We start from the raw sequence: 22,927 nt of genomic DNA on the forward strand, positions 1-22,927 counted from the left end.
CGGCCCTCTCATCACTCCCGTTCCAGTGGGCGCTTTCCCTCTAACAAAGCCCACTCGCCGTCTTGGCGGGGTCTGCATCCGGCACTGGCAGACATGTGCTAAGGGCCTGTTGACTTGGGAGCCTCCATCACTGGACTGTGGGCCTTGGAGAGCAAAAGGGTAAGAGCATCTCGAGCTCCACGCCCGCTGGGCCAGTCGCTGGGTGAAGGAAGGATGGAGTTTAGCTGGCCAGCACTGATGTCACACAGGGCAACGCCAAAAATGGCCTCCCAGGTGGGCTCAAAGTTAACAGAAGGCAGTGAGTAAACAGTCCATTGGGGCAATAACTATGCACATTTACTAAGCCATGGGAAGATCAGTAGTCACGTGGCCCTCGAGGGCGGCGCCCTCAGCTTGAGATGGAGTTAACTCCAAATCTAATCACAGAAGGCTTTCTGGAGGAGGCGGAATATTTATGGCGGCCGGATCCGGCTTTCTCTGAACAGCAAGAAGGCGCTTAGCGCCCTAGGGACTAGGTAACTTCTGAGGTGAGCTTCTTGGTGGGGATAAAGCCCAGGGGGCGACGGAGTCCGGGCTGGGGGAAGGGTCCGAGGAGCTGGAGTCGCAAGTTCAGGCCCAGCTCGGGCTCCCTGTCCTGCCCTTCCGCTGTCTTGGGGGATTGGACGCCACGCGGCCGCGCTAGGGTCGGTGCTGCGGGCCCGGTGCAGGATGCAGGCCGTGAGGCCCCAGGCCGAGGGCTGCGCCAGCCGGCTTGTCCCGGTCAGCCGGGCGGTCCCGTGTGCCGGCGCAGTTCCGCTGGGGTCCAGATGCCCGGCCCTCAGGGGCGAGGCGCGCGCTCCCCGGGGAACCGGGATGCGGAGCAGTCGGCCCGCGCTGGGCGGCGGTGGCACGAGAGGGCCATCTGCCTGGGTGCCGAGAACTGCAACGTCCGCGGTGCGAGGCGCGGCCCGTCCCGGCCCCCAGCCCGGCGCGCACGCACATACCCACGCCGGCCGGCGCCCGCTGCCCGAGCCCCCGTGCCAGGCCCAGACCCTGACTAGGCGCGGGAGGCGGTGCAGGGACTAGAGAACCCCCTCCCCGGGCGTTCCCCTCGCCCCGCCCGAGGCTGCGAGGACCCTTGGGCTCGGGGGTGGTGAGGGAGCTTCGTCCCGGCTGGGCCCGCGCTGGGGACTCGGCCTCCCTGGGCGGGGGCCGCACGGCTGCAGGCCGAGGTGCGGGCGCGCTGTCAGGCTGCAGCCCGGCTCCGTGCGGGGGTGGGCTCAGCGCTGGGGTCGCCTGGCTTCGTTCTCGCGCGGAGGCCGCGGCCGGGCGAGCAGTGCCCGGGCGGGTAACCCGACCCGGCTCCCCGGAGCCGCTCACCCCGCACGGCCGGGCAGGGGGAGGGAGAGGGATGGGGGGAGGGGGAAGGGAAGGGGTGGTGGGTGAGGGGCTGTGGGCACCGCAGGGCCGAGTCCCCGGCCCGTCTGCGCTGCTGTAGGGCGGCTGCCCGCGGCACCCGGGACGATCCAGCCTCTGCCTCGCGGGCGTCGAGCCTGAGACAGGAGGGAGCCCTGGGGCTGCACAGGCTTGGCTCAGGGAGGCAGACCCGAGCTGCTGCCTCCATTTTGTTTCCTGCTCAGCTTGGTCTGTGGTGGTGGTGGTGGTGTGGGTTTGGGGTGCGGCCGGGTAGGGGGGTTCACCTGCGGCCGCGTCTGCTCGGGGCCTGAGGCCTCGAAGACCCCAGCCCAAGCCCCCAGGTGAGCCCTGCGGCAGGAGGGGGGTTGCCTTGGCCTCGGGCCGAACCCAGCGGGCTGAGGGCAGGTGCCCAGTGGATGGGGAGCCTGGGCTGTAACCTAAGATGGAGGCCGGGACTGACGCGGGCCCGAGCGGGGCTGGTGGGGCGATCGGACAGGCCTCAGCCGGGCCAGGTGCCGCCTGGGTTGGGGTTCGAGACGCGTAGGGTGCGGGAACCGTGTGCGGCTCGAGGCCAGCGCTGTGCCCCGAGGTAGGTGAGGGGATCGGAATGCCACCCACGACGCCCGCAGGCCCCGACACTCCAAGGAGGCGCGCGAGGCCCCTGGGGAGCCCGCCTCAGGCCCCGCCCGGGCAGCCGGGCCGGCCCGTAGGCCCCGGCCGCGAGCGGGCGCGCAGGGGGAGGGGAGGGGGCGGCAGCGGCAGCTCCGCTGATTGGGCGGCGCGCTCGCAAGCCCGACTTCACCCGCCCTGAACCCCGAAGAGTGAGGCAAGGGAACGCGCGCGCTCGGTGGGGGAAGGGGTGCGCGCGCACTCGGGGCCCAGCCGCACGCGGGCCGGCGCGAGGCGCTCGGTCGCACGCGCCGCCGCGGGGGCGCGCGCGGTGGGGGTGTGAGGAGGAGGAGGCGGCGGCGGAATAGGCCGGGGCAGGTCGCGCTCGCTGCCTTCTCCCCTGAAGAGAGACGCGGGGGGAGGGGGGTGCGGCGAGCGGCCCCGCTCTCTCCCCACCGCTCCGCTCGCACCCCAGTGTAATGAGGGTCACCCCCTCCCCCCAGCTGGCCCGGGAGGGGGCGCGGGGCACGGTAACTAGTGCGCTGGGGTGGGCGGCGGGCAGGCGCGAGGAGGAGGGAGGGAGGAGGTGGCCGGGCCGGGAAGATGGTGGTGGCCGTGAGGTGAGGGGCTCCGAGGAGGGCCGGGCGCGGTGCGGGGTTGGTGGCCGGCGGCGCTGCAGCCGCCGGCCCCCTCCCCCTCTTCCATCACTACCAGCCGGGCTCGGGCCTAGCTGGCCGGGCTGCCGCGAACTTCCTCCCGGCGCGGCCCGTGCCCCGCCGGCCGCCCGCGAACACCTCGGCCTCAGCCTCCCCTCAGGTAGCAGGCTGCGGGGCGCGGGGCCGGCTGCCCTCCCGCAGCAAACTTTGCTTGCTGCTGAATATTGATGAGAGCGATCGGCTCGGCTGGGAGGTGCTGCCGCCGCTGCGGGAAGGAGCGCGGCCCGGGCAGGCGGCGGCGGCGTCGGCAGCAGCCATGTTTTTCAGGCTGTAGCAGCTGCTGCTGCCCTGACTGGGCTTCGCCGGCCGCCTCGGTTTCTCCTTCTGCCGCGTCCCGGCCTCTGGGCCCTGCAGCTGCGGACCCCAGCAGGCCTGCATTCAGGAAGGCGAGCTCTGGGGTGCACCCGCCTCGGCCGGCTCCCCTGCGGCCTGCGCACCGCCGCTGCAAAGGCTCCGGCGCTGGCTGGGCGCAGGGTGCAGCGCTATTGTGACCGCTGCGCCCGGGCCAGCCAGGAAGGGGGGGTACCTTTTTGTGCGGGGTCCAGGAGCCCCCCTCGGACCCCGCAGCCTATTTGCCTTTGAGAGATCCAGTTGCTCGACCCCTGGCGAGGGAGGGGGAGGACGATTCCTGTTTGAGAATTGGGAATTTTGACTGGCAGAGGGGTTTTAATTTTAGTTCAGCCCAAGGTCCACCAGTCTGCAGAGGAGGAAAAAGAGACGGGCTGTTTCTATGGGCAGGATCGGCCCAGCTTCGGGAAAATGGAGTTTTCAGAGGCTCCCCGAGGCCATTTTTTCATCTCCAGTCGGGGGAACTTTTTCTGGCCATAGAAGTGCATCGGAGTGGCATAGAGGCCACTAGGCCTTGAAGTGGCTGCCATTTTGAAGAGTCGAGTCAGATGGCCTATTAACTCAGATTAATTGCTGTGCTTTTGGATTCCAGGTTGATGCCGGCCCAGGATGGATCAGACCTGTGAACTACCCAGAAGAAATTGTCTGCTGCCCTTTTCCAATCCAGTGAATTTAGATGCCCCTGAAGACAAGGACAGCCCTTTCGGTAATGGTCAATCCAATTTTTCTGAGCCACTTAATGGGTGTACTATGCAGTTATCGACTGTCAGTGGAACATCCCAAAATGCTTATGGACAAGATTCTCCATCTTGTTACATTCCACTGCGGAGACTACAGGATTTGGCCTCCATGATCAATGTAGAGTATTTAAATGGGTCTGCTGATGGATCAGAATCCTTTCAAGACCCTGAAAAAAGTGATTCAAGAGCTCAGACGCCAATTGTTTGCACTTCTCTGAGTCCTGGTGGTCCTACAGCACTTGCTATGAAACAGGAACTCTCTTGTAATAACTCCCCTGAACTCCAGGTAAAAGTAACAAAGACTATCAAGAATGGCTTTCTGCACTTTGAGAATTTTACTTGTGTGGACGATGCAGATGTAGATTCTGAAATGGACCCAGAACAGCCAGTCACAGAGGATGAGAGTATAGAGGAGATCTTTGAGGAAACTCAGACCAATGCCACCTGCAATTATGAGACTAAATCAGAGAATGGTGTAAAAGTGGCCATGGGAAGTGAACAAGACAGCACACCAGAGAGTAGACACGGTGCAGTCAAATCGCCATTCTTGCCATTAGCTCCTCAGACTGAAACACAGAAAAATAAGCAAAGAAATGAAGTGGACGGCAGCAATGAAAAAGCAGCCCTTCTCCCAGCCCCCTTTTCACTAGGAGATACAAACATTACAATAGAAGAGCAATTAAACTCAATAAATTTATCTTTTCAGGATGATCCAGATTCCAGTACCAGTACATTAGGAAACATGCTAGAATTACCTGGAACTTCATCATCATCTACTTCACAGGAATTGCCATTTGTAAGCAGTTTTTGGTACAACTTAAATATATACGTATATGTATATATACAGGCCACTTAAAGAGAAACTTGTAACAAATTTGTTTTTGGTTGCTTATCAGTTCACAGCTGAAATCCTATTGCTAATCATAAGCTTTTGGGCAGAATTTTACTTTGATTTTTAAATTCATCTCTGGTATGAGTTTGGTTATTTTAAGCTTTTTACAAATAACTCTTCATTGCGAGTAGGCTAATGCTTTTAAAGGCATTTGATTGAGTTCTGATTTAATTTCTCAAGATGGAGATATACATATGATTAAGAAAAAAAAGAAAAGATGGGTTTTGGCCTGCCAGCACCATGAATGCAGGTGAACCAATTTAGTGCTTGGAGTCCTGTTGCTGTATGTAGCAGATTATTTTTTACTTGATGACTTGACTCTTCAGGTTGAAGGGCATTTTGAACACAGATTAAAGTGACTAAGATGAGGTTTTTTTGGACATTGTCAAAATCTAAATTAGGCTAGTTTTTCTGAACTATCTGTTGTGAAGGTATAGCATTCTGTGCTTTTGATGAGTGCCACCATCGGCTCTTTTTTTTTTTTTTTTTTTTGAGATGGAGTCTCACTCTGTCGCCCAGGCTAGAGTGCAGTGGTTGCTCACTGCAACCTATACCTCTTGGGTTCAAGCGATTCTCCTACCTCACCCTCCCGAGTAGCTGGGATTACTGGTACCCATCACCACACCTGGCTAATTTTTGTATCACCATTAGTTCTTGAACTTTTTCTAGTTTTGTTTTATTTTATTTTAACAGAACCGTAACTAAGACAAAGTTTTATATTAATTTATTGTTTAGAGACTGGCCTTGCCATGTTGCCCAGGCTGGCGTCGGAACTCCTGGGCTCATTCAATCCTCCTGCATCAGCTAGAAGTACAGTAGTTTCAGATTTTGAAGTATGTATGTGTATGTGTGATACATATTCTGTGTGTATAGAAATGGAGAGTATCTTATTTGAATTGCTGTTTTCAGTAATGTTGTCAAGTATTGTTAGAGGGTGATAAATGATAACATTTGTTTTTATTTGAGCTTATGCAGAATTTCTTGACTTCTAGCTAAATGATCAGTTCACTTCTCTTAGCCTCAATTCTATTGCCTCTAAATTCCAAAGGTACTTGATTGCTATAAGATTCCTTCAGCTTTAAATATTAATATTTGATATTGATTTTGTTTCTGCCCAAACACATTGTTTGGTTACCGCCGGTAATGTACCAAAGATAAATTTTTTTTGGCCAAAAAATGTTTCAGAGATACCACATTAAGTTTTTATAAGAAAAACTTTTATGGTATGTTGTTATTCTGAGTTCATTAAACATTCACTTTACCTTATTCCCTGCTGTTCTTTAAAGTTACAGAGGGAGAATGTGGGTGTGTCACTTTTGTTTCTGTTGATTCTTATCTTAATTGTGCCTTAGTACTCCTTGGTTTCTTGGGCAATTGCAGATTTTGAAAAATTTGCTTTAGTGGTTATCTTGAGTCTGAATTGTCCTAGGGTGGGTAGGCTGTTTTGAAAACTTATTGGCAGCCCAGAAATCCTTTTTCTTGAGTTCACGTTGAAATTTATTTTATATATATCGTTTTGTCTTTGTTTTTGCACATAAATTTAAATCTGACAATGGAGATAGATGTTTCTCTAGAAGCATACAAATAGAATTGTAAACCTGTTTCTCATCAAAGATGTTAGTGGAGTATTGGTTCTATTAAACAAAAAAAAATGAAGGCTGGGCATGGTGGCCCAGGCCTGTAATCCCATCACTTTGGGAGGCTGAGGTGGGCAGATCACCTGAGGTCGGGAGTTTGAGACCAGCCTGGCCAACATGGTGAAACTCTGTCTCTACAAAAATACAAAAATTAGCCGGGTGTGATGGTGGGCAACTGAAATCCCAGCTACTTGAGAGACTGAGGCATGAGAATCGCTTGAACCCGGGAGGCAGAGGTTGCAGTGAGCTGAGATTGCACCATTGCACTCCATACTGGGCAACAAGAGCGAAACTCTGTCTCAAAAAAAAAAAAGACAATAAAAAAACTGAAAATATTGGAGCCTTTAGATAGTAGCTTACATGTCTGAAATGGGAGTTAGCAAATGCACAAATGTAGGAGTTTTTTTTTCGGGGAGAAATTGAAATTGCTCAAAGACTTTATGAGCTCGAAGAAGCAAGTATGTAAGTTTACTTATTTTTATTTTTTTGAGACAGAGTCTTGCTATCGCCCAGGCTGGAGTGTCGTGGCGCGATCTAGGCTCACTTCAACCGCCTCCTCCTGTGTTCAAGTGATTCTCCCGCCTCAGCCTCCCGAGTAGCTGGGACTACAGGTGTGCACCACCACACCCGACTAATTTTTGTGTTTTTATTGGAGACGAGGTTTCACCATGTTGGCCAGGCTGGTCTCGATCTCCTGACCTCAGGTGATCCACCCACCTTGGCCTCCCAAAGTGCTGGGATTACAGCCGTGAGCCACTGTACCCATCCCCTAATTTATTATTTTAGGAATTTGGTTCAGAGTTGTGATTGAAATCTATTGCATTTATTTTTGCCTTTGATATTTTTAGACTGAGGACTTTTTTTTTTTTTGGGACAAAGTTTCGCTCTTGTCACCCAGGCTGGAGTACAAGGCATGATCTTGGCTTACTGCAACCTCTGCCTTCTGGGTTCAAGTGATTCTCCTGCCTCAGCCTTCCCAGTAGCTGGGATTACAGGTGTGCACCACACACCCAGCTAATTTTTGTATTTTTAGTAGAGATGGGGTTTCACCATGTTGGCCCGGTCAACTCCTGACCTCAGGTGATCCACCCGCCTCAGCCTGGCAAAGTGCTGAGGTGTGAGCCATGGAACCCGTTCTTAGACTGAGGACTTAAAAAGTGAGGTCAGGGTGGACGTGGTGGCTCACGCCTGTAATCCCAGCACTTTGGGAGGCTGAGGCAGGGAGATCACCTGAGATGAGGATTTCAAGACAAAACACCGTCTCTACTAAAAATACAAAAAATTAGCTAGGCATACTGGCGGGAGCCTGTAATCTCAGCTACTCGGGAGGCTGAGGCAGGAGAATCGCTTGAACCCGGGAGGCTGAGGTTGCAGTGAGCTGAGATTGCCCCATTGCATTCCAGCCTGGGCGACAGGAGCGAAACTACCTCTCAAGGAAAAAAAAAGCCATCCTGGCCAACATGGTGAAACCTCGTCTCTACGAAAAATACAAAAGCTAGCCGGGTGTGGTGGCGGATGCCTGTAGTCCCAGCTGCTCGGGAGGTTGAGGCAGGAGGATCACTTGAACCTGGGAGGTGGAGGTTGCAGTGAGCTGAGATTGCGCCACTGCACTCCAACCTGGCGAGAGGGAGACTCTGTCTCAAAAAACAAAAAACAAAAAAACAGTCAATCTTAGAATGCAAAGTTAGGTAAGCAATAAGGCTTCAGAAAAGTGTAATTAAAAATAACTCTTCTATGTAGTCATATAATATTAACGTATTCAAGCTGTTCACAGTTGATTTAAGTTATTGATGCAGTAGGTATAATTACTATGCTGGGAATTTTAGAAAGTCCGTAGCAAATTGCTATTTATCTCTTTTGGTCTGTAATCTTGGCTGGGTTTGGTGGCTAACACCTGTAATTCTAGCAAGTTGGGAAGCCAAGACGAAAGGATTGCTTAGGGCCCAGAGTTCGAGACTAGACTGGGCAACATACTGAGATCCTGTCTCTACACTCACTTGGATGTGGTGGTATTCCTGTAGTCCCAGCTACCCAGGAGGCTGAGGCAGTAGTAGGATCGCTTGAGCCCAGAAGTTTGAGACTGCAGTGAGCCATGATCACGCCACTGCATTCCAGCCTAGGCAGCAGAGCAAGATCCTGTCAAAAAAAAAAAAGGAGAAAATTCTCTTGGCAGTGGGTAAGAGTAGTTTTTAGGGTTGTAGATTTCCTGTCTAGAATTAGAGAAAGAAGGGTCATATTTTCAGTTATTTTGTGTATCTACCTCTAAGTGGACTGTTTGTCTCTTGTCAGTTTACCATCATGTGCTCTTATTTTCTCTGCATACAGTGAAGTGAAGTGATTGTCATTACAATTTGTAATTCTAAGCTGGTACTTTAATTGGGTTGATAATTTCTTTTTTTTTTTTTTTTTGGAGACGGAGTCTCGCTCTGTTGCCCAGGCTGGAGTGCAGTGGCCGGATCTCAGCTCACTGCAAGCTCCGCCTTCCGGGTTTACGCCATTCTCCTGTCTCAGCCGCCCGAGTAGCTGGGACTACAGGCGCCCGCCACCTCGCCTGGCTAGTTTTTTTGTATTTTTTAGTAGAGACGGGGTTTCACCGTGTTAGCCAGGATGGTCTCGATCTCCTGACCTCGTGATCCGCCCGTCTCGGCCTCCCAAAGTGCTGGGATTACAGGCTTGAGCCACTGCGCCTGGCCGATTTCTTTTTTTTTTTTTTGAGACGGGATCTTGCTTGTTGCCCAGGCTGGAGTACAGTGGCCGGATCTCAGCTCACTGCAAGCTCCGCCTCCTGGGTTTTATGCCATTCTCCTGCCTCAACCTCCCAAGTAGCTGGGACTACAGGCGCCCGCCACATCGCCCGGCTAGTTTTTTGTATTTTTTAGTAGAGATGGGGTTTCAGCGTGTTAGCCAGGATGGTCTCGATCTCCTGACCTTGTGATCCGCCCATCTCGGCCTCCCAAAGTGCTGGGATTACAGGCTTGAGCCACCGCGCCCGGCCTGGGTTGATATTTTCTAATTCTTCCCAGTGTACAAAGGCTTTGTGCTTTGTTGTTATTGTTGTTGAGACAGGCTTGGTGCTTTGGATGTGGAGAATTAAATGAGGGTGGCATTTTCAGAGGATACTTGTTGGAGATTGCTTGGGTAGGATGGATGTAGTCAGGTAATGGGGCCTAGAAATTCAGACTGAAGCATTTGGTGTTGATGTGAAGCATTTGGTGTTGAGAGATTTTAGCTGAGAAGTGATGTAATATCTATTTGGAAGACTTTGACTAGGGGAAATTAGAAGCAAGGTTAGGATGTAGGTGTCTGTTGCAATAGTAATTAAGACTTAAGAATCGGCCCAGTGGCATGTACTTGTAGTCCTAGCTACTCCGGAGGCCGAGGCAGGAGGATCGCTTGAGGCTGCAACGCGCTATGTATGATTGTGCCTGTGAATAGCCACTGCACTCCAGCCTTGGCAACATAACGAGATTCTCTTAAAAAAACAACAACAACAACAAAAAAAAAACCATGAGCACAGTCCAGTACTCGAAAGAAGGGGTAAATCTAAAAGATTATTTCAAATGGAGAGAATTGGCAGCTCTTTTGGGGATACCTGACCTGGAGGCAGATTGGAGTCTGGATTTGAGGAATGGAGAGAGATGAGGGCAGATGATGTCTAAGGCTTATAGTTTTGCTGCCTGAGACAAAAATGATTCCTCAGAGGTTCCTTCCTCTTTTCTACCCATCATCCCACAATTTTCTATTCCCTCCTTAGGTATCTTGGAAGAAAACTGATCTTTCCACACCTGAGGTTCTGCACTCTATCCGACTGCCTCCTTGCTGGATGACCTTTTCTTGTTGGTTTGTTTTTGTTTTTTTGAGACAGAGTCTCGCTCTGCCACTCAGGCTGGAGTGCAGTGGGGTGATCTCGGCTCACTGCAACCTCCACCTCCCAGGTTCAAGCAATTCTCTGCCTCAGCCTCCGGAGTAGCTGGGATTACGGGCGCCCGCCACCACAACCGGCTAACTTTTGTATTTTTAGTAGAGATGGGGTTTCACCATCTTGGCCAGGCTGGTCTTGAACTCCTGACCTCGTGATCCACCCGCCTCGGCCTCCCAAAGTACTGGGATTACAGGCATGAGCCACTGCACCCAGCCTTTTTTTTTTTTGGAGACGGAGTCTTGCGCTGTGGCCCAGGCTGGAGTGCAGTGACCGGATCTCGGCTCACTGCAAGCTCCGCCTCCTGGGTTCACGCCATTCTCCTGCCTCAGCCTCCCGAGTAGCTGGGACTACAGGCGCCTGCCACCTCGCCCGGCTAGGTTTTATTTTTGTATTTTTCAGTAGAGACGGGGTTTCACCGTGTTAGCCAGGATGGTCTCGATCTCCTGACCTCGTGATCTGCCCGTCTCGGCCTCCCAAAGTGCTGGGATTACAGGCTTGAGCCACCGCGCCCGGCCTTTTTTTTTTTTTTAAGATGGATTCTTGCTCTGTTGCCCAGGCTGGAGTGCAGTGGCGTGATCTCAGCTCACTGCAACCTCCACCTCCCGGGTTCAAGCGATTCTTGGTGCCTCAGCCTCCCAAGTAGCTGGGATTGCAGGCGCCCTCCACCATGCCTGGGTAATTTTTGTATTTTTGGTAGAGACAAGGTTTCACCATGTTGGCCAGGCTGGTCTCGAACCCCTGACCTCAAGTGATCCACCTGCCTCAGCCTTTCAAAGTGCTGGAATTACAGGTGTGAGCCACCACGACCTGCATACCACTTTTAAAATAGTCCTTTTTTGAGTGCTTATTCTCTTTTTCTTCCTCTTTCTCTGCAGTCTCATCCACTTTCATTGATTCTGCTGCTACTCTACTCTATAATACTCTCTTCTGAACTGACTTCAAACCAAGAAATTCTAATTGTCAACTGAGCTGCTCCTCTACCTTGTGTCATATTCACCTAAAATGTAATATTATTTCCTTTTTTTTTTTTTTTCCTTTGGACAGGGTCTTTCTCTGTCACCTAGGCTGGAGTGCAGTGGTGCCATCTCGGCTCACTGCAACCTCTGCCTTCTGGGTTCAAGTGATTCTCCTGCCTCAGCCTCCTAAGTAGCTGGGACTACAGGCGCCCACCACCATGCCTGGCTAATTTTTGTATTTTTAGTAGAGACAGGGCTTTGCCATGTTGGCAATGCTGGTCTCAAACTCCTGACCTCAAGTGATCTGCTTGCCTCCGCCTCCCAAAGTGCTGGGATAACAGGCATGAGCCACTGCGCCCAGCCTATTATTTTCATTTTGAACCCATCTCTTTTATTGCCAAATACGCATTTACTTCTGTGTTCATGATGACATCATTATCCTGTTCTTCTCAAAGCTGGAAACCTTGCAGTCACTTATTCATTTAAATGATTAAAATACAATTGAATACCTCTTGAGCCAGGCACTGCCAGTATAATAAAAAATAAAAAAATTTGAAAAAGGAAAGAGATAGTCTGCTTTTAAAGAACTTCACTGTGTGGCAAAAACTAGCGTAAACAATGACAATACAGAATACTAAGTGGTCTGGTAGGTGTTATGTATGCAATACTTTGAGAGTGTGAAGGAAGGCATGCCTAGAATAATCAGGGAGGACTTCACAGAGTGGTTATTTATAGTTTGAGCAGAGACATACCAGTAAGAGGGAATAGCATATGCAAGTGGCCAGAAATCCTTGGCTAGCTATCTGGGAAGAGTGGGGTTGTCAGCAGATAAAGGTATAAAGATAGGCTTATATGCCGTGCTGTATAGTTAAATGTTTTTACTATTACAAAATTTTACAGATGCCCTCAGTTTCTCCCTTTATTCATTTTTCTATGGCATCTTTATTGTTGGTCTTCATTTAGTCTTTCCTTCCAGTCTATCCTATATAAAATTACTTCCTGCTTCCAAAATGAGAAATATTGGGTCTCTACTTAAATTTATAACTTAAATGACGCACACCTAATTTTCTAAACAAATAAAGCCCAAATTCAGTGTCCTTTTTGATAGGATCCTGTCCTGACCTTTCCAAATCTTATGCTAGAGCCTTGTGTACCCTGAGTTCAGCCAAACTGAACTCTTTTTTTTTTTTTTTTTTTTTTTTTTTGAGACGGAGTCTCGCTCTGTCACCCAGGCTGGAGTGCAGTGGCCGGATCTCAGCTCACTGCAAGCTCCGCCTCCCGGGTTCATGCCATTCTCCTGCCTCAGCCTCCCAGGTAGCTGGGACTACAGGCGTCCGCCACATCACCTGGCTAGTTTTTTGTATTTTTTAGTAGAGATGGGGTTTCACCATGTTAGCCAGGATGGTCTCGATCTCCTGACCTCGTGAGCCACCCGTCTCGGCCTCCCAAAGTGCTGGGATTACAGGCTTGAGCCACCGCGCCCGGCCCAAACTGAACTCTTAATGGTCCCTTGCTCCATACTCTCCCCTTGCTCATGCCTTTATTCTCCTGGTCTGATTCATCTTTGCATCTTAACAGCATATAGCATGGTGCCTTCTTTTTACTGGGGACATATCGAGTTAATGAATGAATCATGCTATTACAGAGGTACAGTTTGGGAAGGGGAGTGAGTACATTTTAGCTAGGAAGGTTATGAGCGGATGGTCAGCCTTCATCATTTTCAGTGGACCAAATTTCTAAAACTTTACAGGTTGGTTGGTTTTTCTTTTTTCATTTCCTCATGTACTCAATTTCTAAGGCTTTTTGAATTTGAGCGTCTTAATATCTCATGCATTAATTTTTTTCTCCATTCTCAACTTTCACTCTCCTAATTAAGGATAATAATTTTTTTTTTTTTTTGAGATGGTGTCTTGCTCTGTTGCACAGGTTGGAGGGCAGTGGTGCGATCTTGGCTCACTGCAATCTCCGTCTCCCGTGTTCAAACGATTTTGCTGCCTCAGCCTCCTGAGTAGCTGGGATTACAGGTGGGATTTCACCATGTTGGTTAGGCTGGTCTTGAACTGCTGACCTTGTGATCCGCCTGCCTCAGCCTCCCAAAGTGCTGGGATTACAGGCGTGAGCCACTGCACCTGGCCAAGGATAATAAATTATAATGGTTTTAGGCTGGACATCTCTGACTGCATACTGCACTATCTGTTTGGTGGAAGAAGTCCCTTAATGTCTCTGAGGCCCATTTCCTCAGTTCTAAATTATGGCTAGTACCTTCCTCGGAGGGTTGTTGAGTCTACGATACGAGATAATTTTTTTTTTTTTTGAGACAGAGTCTCACTCTGGTGCCCAGGCTGGAGTGCAAAATGGCATGATCTTGGCTCACTGCAACCTCCACCTCCTGGGTTCAAGTTGATTCTCCTGCCTCAGCCTCCCAAGTAGCTTGGGTTATAGGCGTGCACCACCACACCGGGCTAATATTGTATTTTTAGTAGAGATGGGGTTTCACCATGTTCGGCCAGGCTGGTCGAACTCCTGACCTCAGGTGATCGACCCGCCTTGGCCTCCCAAAGTGCTAGGATTATACAGGCGTGAGCCATCCCTCCTGGCCATGACACAAGATAATTTATATGAAGTAATGCAGTGCTAGTCCTGAAGTAGGTACGCTGTAAGTGATGCCTACTGCTGCATGCCAAGAGCCAAATGTACATTTGAAAGAGTTGTGAATTTCAAGAAAGATATTTTTGAGTTTTTTTTTCTTTCTGAGACAGGGTCTCACACTTTCGCCCAGGCTAGAGTGCAGTGGCGTGATCTTGGCTCCTGGCTGGGCCGAAGTGATCCGCCGCCCTCAGCCTCCCAAGGTGTTGGGATTACGGGCATGAGCCATTGCATTTGGCTGAGTTTTTGTTTTTTTTCTCTATTTTTCCAAACTTATTTAATTAGTAAGATAAAGACATTAACTGCTGTTTACAGTTTCCATTTTTAATTAATAATCAGGAGCATTTGTATTTTTGTTTGATAATCAGAATAATTTAATTTGTGCAATAGGATCAATAGCTTTCTGTATTCCAGCTGTTAAGTGGTGTAGGATTATTACATTGTCGCTTTTTGCAGGTTGTCCTTTGTCCTAGATAGAAATGTTTAATTTCGGCCGGGCGCGGTGGCTCAAGCCTGTAATCCCAGCACTTTGGGAGGCCGAGACGGGCGGATCACGAGGTCAGGAGATCGAGACCATCCTGGCTAATATGGTGAAACCCCGTCTCTACTAAAAATACAAAAAACTAGCCGGGCGAGGTGGTGGGCACCTGTAGTCCCAGCTACTCGGGAGGCTGAGGCAGGAGAATGGCGTAAACCCGGGAGGCGGAGCTTGCAGTGAGCTGAGATCCGGCCACTGCACTCCCAGCCTGGGCGACAAAGCGAGACTCCGTCTCAAAGAAAAAAAAAAAAAAAGAAAGAAATGTTTAATTTCTTCTTCCTGGTTTTCAGGAGAGCCCATTGAAAGGAGATCCAATCTCTGAAATTTGTGGTAGGATAATAACAATTGAACAGTTATTTCTGAATCTAATTTAAATAATCTCAATTGTAGCCTTTTAAAGCAATTCCTATGAACCTTTTTGAATTTAGAAAAGTCATACTTGGCCGGGCGCGGTGGTTCACATCTATAATCCCAGTACTTTGGGAGGCCGAGGCAGGTGGATTATCTGAGGTCAGGAGTTCAAGACCAGCCTGGCCAACGTGGTGAAACCCTGTCTCTACTGAAAATACAAAAAAAAATTAGCCGGGTGTGGTGGCACGTGCCTGTAGTTCCAGCTACTCAGGAGACTGAGGCAGGAGAATCACTTGAATCCGGGAGGCAGAGGTTGCAGTGAGCTGAGATTGTGCCACTGCACTCCAGTCTGGGTGACAGAGTGAGACTTTGTCTCAAAAAAAAGAAAAGGCAAACTTAGAAATGGAATATAAAAATCTCTTGATTTTTGTCACTTTTCATATGCTCCCTCATTTATACTCTTAATATTCTATTAGAAATTGTCTCTTCTCTCCATGTACCCCTTTTTTTCCCTTTTGGTTAATATGTTAAGACATCTTTTCATAGAAGCATGTAACAAGATTTTTTTTTTTTGAGGACAGGGTCTTGTTCTGTTGCTCAGGCTGGAGTCCACAACTCACTGCAGCCTAGACCTCCTGTGTTAAAGTGATTCTCCTACTTCAGCCTCATGAGTAGTTGGGACTACAGAGCCATGCCACCACGCCTGGCTAATTAAAGAAAAAATTATTTGGTAGAGACAGGGTCTTGCTATGTTGCCCAGGCTGGTGTTGAATTTCTGGCTTCAAGCAATTCTGCTGTGCATTAGCCACCTCAGCCGCGAATATTTTCTTATTATGAAATTTTTATTTAGATAAATGTTGATTTGCATGCAGTTGTAACAAATTCCATATCCAGGCTGGGCGTGGTGGCTCACGTGTATAATCCCAGCACTTTGGGAGGCTGAGGCAGATCACCTGAGGTCGGGAGTTCGAGACCAGCCTGACCAACATGGAGAAACCCCGTCTCAACTAAAAATACACAATTAACTGGGCGTGGTGGCACGTGCCTGTAATCCCAGCTACTCGGGAGGCTGAGGCAGAAGAATCACTTGAACGCGGGAGGTGGAAGTTGTGGTGAGCCAAGATGGTGCCATTGCACTCCAGCCTGGGCTATAAGAGCGAAACTCCATCTCAAAAAAAAAAAAACAAACCCCAAAATAAGGAAATTCCATGGCCTAGGCACAGTGACTCATGCCCGTAATCCCAGCGTTTTGGAAAGCTGAGGTTGGAGGATTGCTTGAGCCCGGGAGTTTGAGGCTACAGTGAAGTATGATTGTGCCACTGCACTCTACCCTAGGTGACAGAGTATGACCCTTTCTCTTACGAAAAAGAATATAGAGAGGTCCCTTGTATATTTTGCCTGGTTTTGCAATGGTAGCATTTTGCAAAAAATATCTAATACCACAGAACCAGAATATTGATGTTGATGTAATTCACTGATTTTTGTTTTTTTTTTTTGAGACGGAGTCTCCATCTGACACCCAGGCTGGAGTGCAGTGGCTCTATCTCGGGGTCACTGCAACCTCCACCTCCCGGGTTCAAGCAGTTCTCCTGCCTCAGCCTCCTGAGTAGCTGGTACTACAGGCGCATGCTATGATACCCGGGGTGTTTCACCGTGTTAGCCAGGGCGATCTCAATCTCCTGACCTCGTAATCCGCCCGCCTTGGCCTCCCAAAGTGTTGGAATTACAGGCTTGAGCCACCGCGTCCAGCCAGTCTTACTAAGGCATTGATGTTCATATAATTTATCCATCTTATTCAGATGTCCTTAAATTTTATTTTTTTCCTTAAAAGAAATGTGTATTTCTATCAGGACATATTCTGGATGTTCCCAGTTTTACTGGTAGTCTTTCATTGTGTGTATATTAAGTTCTTTATGTTTTTAGCACTTGTGTAGGTTAGTATATCCACGACTGCAGTCAAGTTTCTAAATGTTTGCCAGGTGCAGTGGCTCATGCCTGTAATCCCAGCACTTTGGGAGGCTGAGGCGGCTGGATCACCTGAGGTCGATAGTTTGAGACCGGTCTGGCCAACATGGTGAAACCCCGTGTCTAACTAAAAATTAAAAAAAAAAAAAAAAAATAGCTGGGTGTGGTGGTTCACGCCTATAATCCCAGCTACTCGGGAGGCTGAGGTTGGAGAATCGCTTGAACCCAGGAGGCAGAGGTTGCAGTGAGCTGAGATCACGCTGCTGCCCTCCAGCCTGGGTAACAGAATATGTCTCTGTCTCAAAAAAAAAAAAAAAAAAGTCGCTGAACAATTCTAATACCATAAGGATCCCTGCTGTTGCCAGCCTTTTTATAACTACATCCGTCTTCTTCTAGGCAACCCTTCCATCTCTTTTTTGTATGTGACAGTGTCTTGCTCTGCTGCCCGGGCTGGAGTGCAGTAGTTGCATCTCAGCTTACTGCAACCTCTGCATCCCAAGCTGAAGCGATCCTCCCACCTCAGCCTCCTGATTAGCTGGGACTACAGGCGCTTGCCACCATGGCCCGCTAATTTTTGTATGTTTTTGTAGAGATAGGGTTTTACCATGTTGCTCAAGCTGGTCTTAGAACTCATGAGTGCAAGCAATCTGCCTGACTTGGGCTCCCAAACTGCTGGGATTACAGGCAGGAGCCACCATGCCTGGCCTAGTCCCTCCATCTCTAGCCTTTGTCAACTACTAATCTTTATTTTTCTAAAGTTTTGTCTTTTCAAAAATGTTAGATAAATATGAATCATACAGTATGCAGCCTTTTGGGATTGTCTTTTTTTCCCTTAGCATAATTTCCAGGGGATTCAGCTAGGCTGTTGACTATATCAATACTTATTTATTTATTTATTTTTTTGAGACGGAGTTTCACTCTTGTGGACCAGGCTGGAGTGCAATGGCACGATCTTGGCTCACTGCAATCTCCGCCTCCCAGGTTCAAGCGATTCTCCTGCCTCAGCCTCCTGAGCAGCTGGGATTACAGGCCCCTGCCACCACACCCAGCTAATTTTCATATTTTTAGTAGAGACGGAGTTTCGCCATGTTGGCCAGGGTAGTCTTGAACTCCTGGCCTCAAGTGATCCACCTGCATTGGCCTCCCAAAGTGCTGGGATTACAGGTGTGAGCCACTGTGCCCGGCCCTAGTTTTTTCCTTTTTATCACTAAGTAATATTCCATGATACAAATATACCATGGTTTGCTTGACCATTCACCTGTTGGGGGACATCTGGGCCAATGCTACCTTTTGGTGATTAAGGTAAAAGTACTATTAACGTTCATTTATGGGGTTTTGTGTGACTATAAGTTTTCACTTCTCTGGGATAAATACCAGTAGAAAAATTGCAGGATTATATGGTAATGGCATGTTAAGTTTTGTTTTTTTTTTCTTTTCTTGAGAGGGAGTTTTGATCTTGTTGCCCGGGCTGGAGTGCAATGATGCGATCTTGGCTCACTCCAACCTCTGCCTCCTGGGTTCAACTGATTGTCCTTCCTCAGCCTCCCATGTAACTGGGATTATAGGCGTCCACCACCATGCCCAGCTCATTTTTGTATTTTTAGTAGAGATGGGGTTTCACCATGTTGGCCAGGCTGGTCCTGAACTCTTGACCCCAGGTGATCCACCCTCCTCGGCCTCCTAAAGTACTGGGATTACAGGCATGAGCCACGGCGCACGGCCAATCTTCAGTTTTATAAGAAACTACCAAGCTGTTTTCCATAGTGTCTGTACCATTTACATTCTCACTATCAGTATATGAGTGTTCCAGTTTCTTTGTTTTTTTTTTTTTTTTTTTTTTTTTTTTTTGAGATGGAGTCTCGCTCTGTCACCCAGGCTGGAGTGCAGTGGCCAGATCTCAGTTCACTGCAAGCTCTGCCTCCCGGGTTCCCGCCATTCTCCTGCCTCAGCCTCCCGAGTAGCTGGGACCACAGGCGCCGCCACCTCGCCCGGCTAATTTTTTGTGTTTTTACTAGAGACAGGGTTTCACTGTGTTAGCCAGGATGGTCTCGATCTCCTGACCTCGTGATCCGCCCGTCTCGGCCTCCCAAAGTGCTGGGATTACAGGCTTGAGCCACCGCGCCCGCCCTCCAGTTTCTTTTATTTTTTGTTTTTTGAGACGGAGTCTCGCCCTGTCACCCAGGCTGAAGTACAATGGCATGGTCTCAGCTCACTGCAACCTCTGCTACCCAGCTTCAAGTGATTCTCCTGCCTCAGCCTCCCGAGTAGCTGGGATTACAGGCATGTGCCACCATGCTCGGCTAATTTTTTGTGTTTTTAGTAGAGATAGGGTTTCACCATGTTGGCCAGACTGGTCTTGAACTCCTGACCTCCGGTAATCCACCCGCTTTGGCCTCCCAAAGTACTGGGATTTCAGGCATGAGCCACCGCACCCGGCAGAGTGATTCAGTTTCTATGCATCCTCACCAGCATTTGGTGCTGTCACTACTTTAATTTTAGCCATTCATGTAGATATGTAGTAATGTCTCATCTCATTGTGTGTTTTTTTTTTTTTGAGACGGAATATTGTTCTTGTTGCCCAGGCTGGAGTGCAGTGGTGCCGTCTCGGCTCACTGCAACCTCTACCTGCTGAGTTCAAGCAATTCTCCTGCCTCAGCCTCCGGAGTAGCTGGGATTATAGGTGTGTGTCACCATGCCTGGCTAATTTTTGTATTTTTTAGTAGAGATGGGATTTCATCATATAGACCAGGCTGTTCTCGAACTCCTGACCTCAGGTAATCCACCCACCTCGGCCTCCCAAAGTGCTGGGATTACAGTTTTGTATGGTGGATTCCATACAGAGAGAGTTTTTGATTTATTCTAGATTAGTAGTCCCTACCCTTTTTGGCACCAGGGACCAATTTCCTGGGAAACAGTTTTTCCACAGGCGGGAGTGGGATGGTTTGGGGATGAAACTTTTCCACCTTAGATTACAGGCATTAGGTAGAATCTCATAAGGAGCGCGCAACCTAGATCCCTTGCATTCGCAGTTCACAATAAAGTTCATGATCCTCTCAGAATCTAATGCCACCCGGATCTGACAGGAGTGGGATCTCAGGTGATAATGCTCCCTTGTCTGCTGTTCACCTCCTGTTATGCAACCCAGTTCCTAACAGACTCAGGACCAGTATCAGTCTGCGGCCTGGGCATTGGGGACCCCTGTTCTAGATGACCCACATTCTTTTAAATGCCTGTATACAAACCATACTTTCTTTCTTTCTTTTTTCTTTGAGACACTCTCACTTGTTGCCCAGGCTAGAGTGCAATTGCGTGATCTGGGAACACTGCAACCTCTGCCTCCCAGATTCAAGCGATTCTCCTACCTCAGCCTCCCAAGTAGTTCGGACTACAGGCGCGTCCCACAATGCCTGGCTAATTTTTTGTATTTGTATTTTTTTATTTTTATCTTATTTATTTATTTTTTGAGTTGGAGTCTCGCTCTGTCACCCAGGCTGGAATGCAATGGCACGATCTCGGCTTACTGCAACCTCTGCCTCCCGAGCTCAAGCGATTCTCTTGCCTCAGTATCCCGTGTAGCTGGGATTACAGTCACTCGCCACCGTAGCCAGCTTTTTTGTATTTTTAGTAGAGACAGAGTGTTACCATGTTGTCCATGCTGGTCTCGAACTCCTGAGTTAAGGCAATCCACCGCCTTGGCCTCCCAAAGTGCTGGGATTGCAGGTGTGAGCCACTGCACCCTCCCACAAACCATACTTTGAAAATGTTGCTTCCATTTTTAGATAATTTGTTAGGGAACCAATAAAATCATACGTACTTGTGATTTTCCCTTAGTAAATTGGAACAAATTTTAGTGTTTGTTGCTGTTATTAGGTGAAATTACTTTATTAATACCTCTAAAGTTCCTTTCACATCGCTAGTGACCTTATATGAAATACCATAATACTCTTTTAGCAATTGCTGGAAAGATAAAATCTATTTTGGAGAATGAAAAATTATATTTACATATTAAATTAAAAGTAATTACTGGTTATGTGATATTCCCTAACATACCAGAATGAGTCTGAAGGTAGTCTTTCTTTGAAAATTATGAGTCTTTATTTCCTGTGTTATCTCTGATTTCTCTTGATGCTGTAATTGGAGCTGTTGGGTCTCCCTGGTGAAAGTAGGTGATGTGCAAGTTGTGTCTGTACCCAGTGAAAATAACAGACGTTAATGCCACACTAATTTGTCATTGGAATTTTACATTCAAAAGCATTTATTTCTTTTCTTTTTAAAAATATGATTGTAAATTCATAATTTATAGTTGTATATACCAAAGGCATTTCTTTCTTTTTTTTTTTTTTTTTTTTGAGACGGAGTCTCGCTCTGTCACCCAGGCTGGAGTGCAGTGGCCGGATCTCAGCTCACTGCAAGCTCCGCCTCCCAGGTTCACGCCATTCTCCTGCCTCAGCCTCCCGAGTAGCTGGGACTACAGGCGCCCGCCACCTCGCCCAGCTAGTTTTTTGTATTTCTTAATAGAGACGAGGTTTCACCGTGTTAGCCAGGATGGTCTCGATCTCCTGACCTCGTGATCCGCCCGTCTCGGCCTCCCAAAGTGCTGGGATTACAGGCTTGAGCCACCGTGCCCAGCCTTACCAAAGGCATTTCTTTAACATTGTAGTTGGTTCAACTACAATGAAAATATGTTGTCTGTTTTTATAGTTAGTATATTGGGGAACAGCACTTCCATCATGTCACAATATATTAAGAATTGCCAGCAGGACACGGTGGCTCATGTCTGTAATCCCAGCACTTTGAAGCCTAGGCGGGAGGATCACCTGAAGTCAGGAGTTGGAGACCAGCCTGGCCAACATGGCAAAACCCCTATCTACTAAAAATGCAAAAATTAGCCAGGCGTGATGGCGGGTGCCTGTAGTCCCAGCTACTCGGGAGGCTGAGGCACAAGAATCCAGAATTGAACCCAGGAGACAGAGGTTGCAGTGAGCCAAGATTGTGCCATTTCTCTCCAGCCTGGACAACAGAGTGAGGCTCAGTCTTTTTTTATTTTTGAGATGGAGTTTCGTTCTATTTGCCCAGGCTGGAATGCAATGGCATGATCTCAGCTCACTGCAACCTCTGCCTCCCGGGTTCAAGCGATTCACCTACCTCAGCCTCCTGACTAGCTGGGATTACAGGCAAGTGCCGCCACGCCTGGCTAATTTTTGTATTTTTAGTAGAGATGGTCAGGCAGGTCTCGAACTCCCAACCTCTGGTGATCGGCCCGCTCCGGCCTCCCAAAGTGCTGGGATTACAGGCATGAGCCGCCGTGCCTGTCCTTATTTATTTTTTATTTTTTGAGACAGGGTCTCACTCTTTTGCCTAGGGTGGAGTGCAGTGATGCAGTCACAACTCACTGCAGCCTCAACCTCCCAGTCTCAAGCAATCCCCGCACCTCTGCCCCTCCGAGTAGGCTGGGACTATAGGTGTGTGCCACCATGCCCAGCTAATTTTTTCTTTCTTTCTTTTTTTTTTTGAGACAGAGTTTCGCTCTGTTGCCCAGGCTGGAGTGTAGTGGCGTGATCTCAGCTCACTGAAAGCTCCGCCTCTCGGGTTCACACCATTCTCCTGCCTCAGCCTCCCGAGTAGCTGGGACTACAGGCACCCGCCACCACGCCCGGCTGATTTTTTGTATTTTAGTAGAGACAGGATTTCACTGTGTTAGCCAGGATGGTCTCGGTCTCCTGACCTCGTGATCCATCTGCCTCAGCCTCCTAAAAGGCTGGGGTAACAGGCATGATGAGCCTCTGCACCTGGCCATACCCAGCTAATTTTTATTTTTATTTTTGTAGGGATGGGATCGCACTATGTTCCCTCGGCTAGTCTTTAACTCTGTTTCAAGTGGTCCTCCTGCCTTGGCCTCCCAAAGTGTTGGGATTACAGGCGTGAGCCACTGTGCCCAGCCAGGTTGTGTGTGTATGTATGTATGTAGGTCTGTATGTTTGTATATGCTTTTATTTATTTATTTGTTTATTTTTATTTTTCTTTTTTGAGACAGAGTCTCGCTCTGTCCCCCAGGCTGGAGTGCAGTGGCCCGATCTTCGCTCACTGCAAGCTCCGCCTCCCGGGTTCATGGCATTCTCCTGCCTCAGCCTCCTGAGTAGCTGAGACTACAGGCGCCCGCTACCACGCCCAGCTACTTTTTTTGTATTTTTAGGAGAGACGGGGTTTCACCG

The 22,927-nt window shown here is 49.0% G+C and overlaps 1 protein-coding gene across 19 annotated transcripts in view; it reads left to right on the forward strand.

The window, feature by feature from the left end:
- Nucleotides 1–390: 390 nt before the first annotated feature.
- The window catches only part of NSD1 (nuclear receptor binding SET domain protein 1), a 179,158-nt gene continuing 156,621 nt past the window's right edge, over nucleotides 391–22,927 (forward strand). For 4 of the 19 annotated variants that reach the window (XR_012414421.1, XR_012414422.1, XM_045394571.2 and 1 more), the window contains exons 1-2: nucleotides 2,346–2,534; nucleotides 3,661–4,604. Coding sequence is in view for 16 of the 19 variants with exons in the window: in XM_045394571.2 (XP_045250506.2) it covers nucleotides 3,678–4,604 (927 nt within the window). In the remaining 3 variants the exon portion in view is untranslated. Of the gene's footprint in view, nucleotides 528–979; nucleotides 1,212–1,416; nucleotides 1,737–1,809; nucleotides 1,985–2,189; nucleotides 2,222–2,345; nucleotides 2,821–3,660; nucleotides 4,605–22,927 lie in introns of those variants that run through there. The other 15 variants (XM_045394578.2, XM_073994827.1, XM_045394579.2 and 12 more) reach the window with 14 other exon arrangements.

The sequence above is a fragment of the Macaca fascicularis genome, chromosome 6 (assembly GCF_037993035.2).
Source record: "Macaca fascicularis isolate 582-1 chromosome 6, T2T-MFA8v1.1".
Taxonomy (NCBI): Eukaryota; Metazoa; Chordata; class Mammalia; order Primates; family Cercopithecidae; genus Macaca; species Macaca fascicularis.